Here is a 7,563-nt window from a genome sequence, read left to right as displayed (position 1 = left end):
TGGTTTAGTCTCTACAGCTAAGTTCATCCTCCAGGAAAACTTCATGCTGACTTCAGATACAGTATTAGGAGACCACTAAGATCTATATAAAAGATACTTCAGATACAGTATTAGGGGACCACTAAGGTCTATATAAAAGAGACTTCAGATACAGTATTAGAGGACCACTAAGGTCTATATAAAAGAGACTTCAGATACAGTATTAGAGGACCACTAAGGTCTATATAAAAGAGACTTCAGATAAAGTATTAGGGGACCACTAAGGTTTATATAAAAGCATCCAAAGAGCACCATGTCATGGGACCTTTAAGGCAGTTACACAACAACCAGATGGCCGACCCTCGGCAGAAAAGGCAGTCGGGCTGATCAGTGTGGTGTAGTCACGGAGACTTTGTCCACATTTTATACAGTCTATGGTAAAATCATCGGATCCAAAGAGTCTTGGATCTCACCATCAACACCGGAGCCACACTTAGCGATATACCGACCAAAAACAAATGTGTGTGTCAACACTACAAGCTGTAATGTGTGTGAGTAGCTGTTACCTGTTATAGTTTCTACTTTGATTTCAGGGCTGACCTCTTCGCCGTCAGGGAACGGGAGATTCTCCGGCACCTCGTCTGCAGGAGGGAAGAAATAAAACCCGTTACAGGTTGAACAGAGGGAATATTAGTGGGAATGCTGATTCAGCAGCATTCCCACTATTGTTGTTAAACTTAAATTTTCTTATTATTCCGTATGTTTTTTGGCTCTACGTAACTTCTGCATACTTTTAGCTATTAAAACCATTCAACTTTTAAAATGTTCATCTCTTTCAGCTAATGATGGGACTTCTTCAACTTTTTTCTACTATTTATACTTTTTTAACTATTAAGATATTTTCAGGTAATTCATTTCAACTTTCATCTTTGACAGTATTACAGTTCAGCTTCCAAGTTTTCTAACAATGTATTTTAGCTCTTCACTTATTTAGGTAATGCAGTTTAGCTTCCATCCATCCATCTTCGTCCGCTTATCCGGTGTCGGGTAGCGGGGGGAGCAGCTCCAGCAGGGGACCCCAAACTTCCCTTTCCCGAGCAACATTAACCAGCTCCGGCTGGGGGATCCCGAGGCGTTCCCAGGCCAGGTTGGAGATATAATCCCTCCACCTAGTCCTGGGTCTTCCCCGAGGCCTCCTCCCAGCTGGACCTCCCTCCACCTAGTCCTGGGTCTTCCCCGAGGCCTCCTCCCAGCTGGACGTGCCTGGAACACCTCCCTAGGGAGGCGCCCAGGCGGCATCCTTACCAGATGCCCGAACCACCTCAACTGGCTCCTTTCAACACGAAGGAGCAGCGGCTCTACTCCAAGCTCCTCACGGATGACTGAGCTTCTCACCCTATCTCTAAGGGAGACGCCAGCCACCCTCCTGAGGAAACCCAATTTCGGCCGCTTGTACCCTGGATCTCGTTCACCCGCTGCGCCGATTCTCCGACCAATCTCCCGCTCCATTGTCCCCTCACTCGCGAACAAAACCCCAAGGTACTTGAACTCCTTCACTTGGGGTAAGGACTCATTCCCTACCTGGAGAAGGCATTCCATCGGTTTCCTGCTGAGAACCATGGCCTCCGATTTAGAGGTGCTGATCCTCATCCCAACCGCTTCACACTCGGCTGCGAACCGATCTAGTGAGTGCTGAAGGTCACAGGCCGATGATGCCATCAGGACCACATCATCTGCAAAGAGCAGCAATGAGATCCCCAGCCCACCAAACTGCAACCCCTCTCCACCCCGACTACGCCTCGATATCCTGTCCATAAATACTACAAACAGGATTGGTGACAAAGCACATCCCTGGCGGAGGCCAACCCTCACCTGAAACGAGTCCGACTTACTGCCGACAACCCGGACACAGCTCTCACTTTGGTCGTACAGGGATTGGATGGCCCTGAGTAGAGACCCCCTCACCCCATACTCCCGCAGCACCTCCCACAGTATCTCCCGGGGGACCCGGTCATACGCCTTCTCCAAATCCACAAAACACACATAGACTGGTTGGGCATACTCCCAGGCTCCCTCCAGGATCCTTGCGAGAGTAAAGATCTGGTCCGTTGTTCCACGACCAGGACGGAATCCGCATTGTTCCTCCTCAACCCGAGGTTCGACTATCGCCGAACCCTCCTTTCCAGCACCTTGGAGTAGACTTTACCAGGGAGGCTGAGAAGTGTGATACCCCTGTAATTGGCACACACCCTCTGGTCCCCCTTTTTGAAAAGGGGAACCACCACCCCGGTCTGCCACTCCTTAGGCACCGTCCCAGACTTCCACGCAATGTTGAAGAGGCGTGTCAACCAGGACAGCCCCTCCACACCCAGAGCTTTAAGCATTTCGGGACTGATCTCATAAATCATTGGGGCTTTGCCACTGTGGAGTTGTTTAACTACCTCAGCAACTTCCACCTGGGAAATTGACGACAATCCCCCATCATTCTCCAGCTCTGCCTCTAACATAGAGGGCGTATTAGTAGGATTCAGGAGTTCCTCAAAGTGCTCCTTCCACCGCCCTATTACCTCCTCAGTTGAGGTCAACAGTGTCCCATCCTTACTGTACACAGCTTGGATGGTTCCCCGCTTCCCCCTCCTGAGGTGGCGAACGGTTTTCCAGAAGCACCTTGGTGCCGACCGAAAGTCCTTCTCCATGTCTTCTCCAAACTTCTCCCACACCCCGCTGCTTTGCCTCTTTCACGGCAGAGGCTGCAGCCCTTCGAGCCCTTCGGTGCCCTGCAACCGCCTCCGAGTCCTCCGGGATAACATATCCGGAAAGACTCCTTCAGTCGGACGGCTTCCCTGACCACCGTTGTCCACCACGGTGTTCGTGGGTTACCGCCCCTTGAGGCACCTAAGACCCTAAGACCACAGCTCCTCGCTGCGGCTTCAGCAATGGAAACTTTGAACATTGTCGACTCGGGTTCAATGCCCCCAGCCTCATCAGGGATGCACGAAAAGAGGTGTGACTTGAAAGTCTGTCGGACAGGGGCCTCCTCCAGACGTTCCCAATTTAGCCGCACTACCCGTTTGGGCTTACCAGGTCTGTCCAGAGTCTTCCCCCCCCCCCTGACCCAACTCACCACCAGATGGTTTGGTGCATATGCACAAAAAACAGTCAGAGTTTTCCCCCCCACAACCCGCAGGCATAGGGAGGCGAACTCTGAAAATTTTTCAGCAGTGTGGTGCAATGCATTCGAGCTTTAAGATTTTTCATACAATTTGTTTCATATTTCTGCATATGTGAGTCATTATCAGTTAGAAAATATACTCATACCTCACAATGTTCTACATATTTTGCCATTTTTCAACTTCATAAGCCAACAATTCAGTTTAGCATCAACTTTTAACTTTTTTAATGAAATTCATACTTCTTAAACCGATTTCCACTTTTTCTACTACTCCCACTACTTCAACTTCTGCTCACGGATTTAAGCTACTCACCCAGTTTAGCTTCAGCAGTTCAGCTATTCAGCATTCCCACGCATTTTCTGCAGGAAATGCTTTTTCTAGTTTAGAAATAAAACCTGTTACAGGTTGAACAGAGGGATCAATTGTGTGTGAGAAGCAGATAGAGGAAACAGGAGACTGTGAGTGGAAACGTTGGGAGAGCAGAGGCCCAGTGGGCTGGAAACATGTCAGCGCGGTCCAGACAGACTCGACGCAATGTTTCCTAAATCTGAGCCGACGGAAAAACTACTTGAGTCACTGCTGACTTCAGGGGGACGGAGGCCTGGATTTTAGCATAATTGTTTATCAATGAATGGACAGAATCACTGGAGTTCTCTCAAAAGCTCATTTTTACTTGCAAGTAGAGTCAGTTTTACAGCACACACACAGCATAGGTACAGAAAACGACTGAAGATGTGTTCACAGTTTTAAAGGTCCCATGACATGGTGCTCTTTGGATGCTTTTATATAGATCTTAGTGGTCCCCTAATACTGTATCTGAAGTCTCTTTTATTTGGACCTTAGTGGTCCCCCTAATACTGTATCTGAAGTCTCTTTTATATAGACCTTAGTGGTCCCCTAATACTGTATCTGAAGTCTCTTTTATATAGACTTTAGTGATCCCCTAATACTGTATCTGAAGTCTCTTTTATATAGACCTTAGTGGTCCCCCTAATACTGTATCTGAAGTCTCTTTTATATAGACCTTAGTGGTCCCCTAATACTGTATCTGAAGTCTCTTTTATATAGACTTTAGTGATCCCCTAATACTGTATCTGAAGTCTCTTTTATATAGACCTTAGTGGTCCCCTAATACTGTATCTGAAGTCTCTTTTATATAGACCTTAGTGGTCCCCTAATACTGTATCTGAAGTCTCTTTTATAGACCTTAGTGGTCCCCTAATACTGTATCTGAAGTCTCTTTTATATAGACCTTAGTGGTCCCCTAATACTGTATCTGAAGTCTCTTTTATATAGACCTTAGTGGTCCCCTAATACACACAAGGTGGAGGGTGGGGGTGTGGTCTTGACCAACTGCCACTTTGCTCTTTTGAAAGCCATGATGTCTCTCTCTCATGGGGGGGCCAAATTCTCTGGCGGGCAAAGCACAGAAAGGGGAGGTAACCTTTCACCTTATGACCTCATAAGGAGAAGATTCCTGATTGGTCCATCTGAGCTTTCATTTTCTCAAAGGCAGAGCAGGATACCCAGGGCTCGGTTTACACTATCACCATTTCTAGCCACTGGGGGACCATAGGCAGGCTGGGGGAACGCAGATTAATGTAAAAAAAAAACTCATAAAGGGACATTTCATGCCATGGGACCTTTAGAGGAGTTGGGAGTCAAGTTAGTTATTCACTTCATGCAATCGGTAGCTTTTCTTCTTATCTCTGGTCAGGCCCGGCCTCTCCTCCACATTATGCGCTCTGCTCTCAGTGATCTGTCCTGTGCTCTTTGCAAGGTCCCTCAGCTGTCATGATTAACACACGGAAGACAGAAATACTAAAACAAAGAAATAGCAACGTGACATAATTACTTTGCGTAAACATATGTAAACGCCCACTTTCTTAAGCCAAGTCGCGTGTTATCTGCACGCATTTTGAGCGCCATATACAGCAGATTGGTTGGGTTTAGGACACACAGGACACAATCCCCCGGTCTCCTGGGTGACAGTCCTGTGTTGTTTGACCCATCCTCCAACCTCCCTACGCGGATTTTTTCACACACAATCACAAGGTAATGTAAGTCAACGGAGGCCAAACGGTGTTGATAAACACGCTAAAAAGCTATTATGAGTCTTGATAACACGCCAATAATGGAGTACCAATTGGCGCATCGTACAGTACACTACCTCATGAAGCTCATTGAGAGAACACCAAGGGTTTGCAGAGTTATCAAAAAAAGCAAAGGGTGGCTACTTTGAAGAATCTAAAATATAAGACATGTTTTCAGTTATTTCACACTTTTTTGTTAAGTACATAATTCCATATGTGTTCATTCATAGTTTAATGCCTTCAGTGAGAATCTACAATGTAAATAGTCATGAAAATAAAAAGGAAACGCATTGAATGAGAAGGTGTGTCCAAACTTTTGGCCTGTACTGTACATACGGCACTTCATGACATCAGTCTGAAAATACTAAAACAGCAGTTTGGATGCAAATGGTTTAACAAAGAAACTGAAGCAAAAAAACTTAACACTGGAAGATGTACAGCATTAAGTAAAAAAGGTGATTAGCTGAAGTTTGTAGATGTAATGCTTTCTCCTTCGCTTCCACTCTCATTTTAATGCAACACAGCTCAACAGCACCACAAATTACAGCCTCCAAAATCAGTTTCAACAAAAACCTCCTTCTTAAAATGTGTGAAGGAAGGGAGAAGGGATTTTGGGGGCACCACTAACATTTCCCATACACGTACAGGCCGAAGGTGGAGGGTTGAGGTTTAGAGGGTAAAAAGTGAAGGAGTTTGAAGTCAAATAAAACATAGTCTGGATCAACAGAAGCACATTGCCAGGATAACTGCCTGACATACGGCATGTGTTTGCTGTTCTCAAACTCGCTGTTCTCTTCTGGAAACAACAACAAACCTCGAGCCAACGAGCTACACGCTGAAAATATCAAGTTATGAAGAAGATCTGGATGGTGCAACAAGACAGACCTGCTCAGTTCTTTCAGGGAATGATTGTAAAGATTTACAAAGAATGTGTTTCGGTCATTTCCTCTCTAACTGGGAGGTTTTGGGACTGATTGGTGGGATTGCTGTGGACAAAGTACGCACGGAGATACTGTAAGGAATTCTGTCCAAAAGACAGGCCCGAAATAAGGCCTGTCATATCTGACTCCAATGTGTTAATTCCCACGCCTTCTTCCATCGAACTTAAGTTTAACAGAACACAAGGATCCATCTGAGATGAAGAGTTCAGTTAAGCAAAGTTTACTGAGTCCAGCATAAGAGTTACAACACAGCTGTGGGTTCACAAACAGAGACTAAGTTTCCCTGGTGTGGTATCTTTAATAGCGATGCTGTGGTGATGTATGAAGAGGAATCCGCTGACACTGTTCTTGCTTGTAAAAGTTTATTACATCAAAGAATTCAGCATCAATTTACGAGCTTCTGCAGAAACTCTGAGAGACGACAGACCTGGACCCAAAATAAGTCGCACTAACATTCTGATGTTGGAATACGGTATATATGCTCTGGCGGGGTGTAACATAAGACATAGTAATGTTGGGGGTAAGGGCAAGAATACAACAAAGCCCATATAAGCCTCTAACAGAGACATACAGTACAGGCCAAAAGTTTGGACACACCTTCTCATTCAATGTGTTTCTTTATTTTCATGACTATTTACATTGTAGATTCTCACTGTGTGAAATAACTGAAAATATGTCTTATATTTTAGATTCTTCAAAGTAGCCACCCTCCGTCGCTCAGCGCCGTCCAAGACCGTTGTGATTGGTTTAAAGAAATGCAAACAACCCAAAACGTTTGTTTCTCCTATCCCAGAATGCATCTGTGGTGCAGCCAGACCTTCCTCCGGAGCGCTGCGGAGATACAGCTGGTACTGGGAGACTATAATGCAACAATAACGGATCATCTCATTCATGTTTGACAAACATCCTCAGAGACAACTGAAGAAATACTTTATTTACAAAATGTGTGCATGTGCTCGTTGTAAGGGAGCTGTGTTAGTCACTGAGGAAGTGGTTAAAAGTACTCCGGGTGACCTCTGATGCACAGAAGGTTAAGCTTAAGTTATACAAATACAGTAGTTTAGGTTTTTATGGCGTAGAGGTGCATTGTTTGAAGGTTGTGAGAATGAAAGAGGAAGTTGCACACAGACCTTGGCGTGTGTGTCTGTGAAGATACCAGTTTCTGTCTAGAAACCTACCTAACAAAAAAGTGTGAAATAACTGAAAACATGTCTTATATTTTAGATTCTTCAAAGTAGCCACCCTTTGCTTTTTTATTAATAAGGGAAATAATTCCACTAATTAACCCTGACAAAGCACACCTGTGAAGGTAAAACCATTTCAGGTGACTACCTCATGAAGCTCATTGAGAGAACACCAAGGGTTTGCAGAGTTATC

At 45.2% G+C, this 7,563-nt stretch overlaps 1 protein-coding gene across 1 annotated transcript in view; it reads right to left on the bottom strand.

Moving 5' to 3' along the window:
* Positions 1-315: 315 nt before the first annotated feature.
* LOC114556325 (pollen-specific leucine-rich repeat extensin-like protein 2) overlaps positions 316-7,563 on the bottom strand; it is a 19,540-nt gene continuing 12,292 nt past the window's right edge. The window contains exons 6-7 of the mRNA XM_028579228.1: positions 546-620; positions 316-362 (exon numbers count right to left, since the gene is read on the bottom strand). Of these exons, the coding sequence (XP_028435029.1) occupies positions 316-362; positions 546-620 (122 nt within the window). The remainder of the gene's footprint in view (positions 363-545; positions 621-7,563) is intronic.

Source organism: Perca flavescens, chromosome 5 (assembly GCF_004354835.1).
Source record: "Perca flavescens isolate YP-PL-M2 chromosome 5, PFLA_1.0, whole genome shotgun sequence".
NCBI classification, from domain to species: Eukaryota; Metazoa; Chordata; class Actinopteri; order Perciformes; family Percidae; genus Perca; species Perca flavescens.
This window is presented reverse-complemented; position numbering and strand designations above follow the sequence as displayed.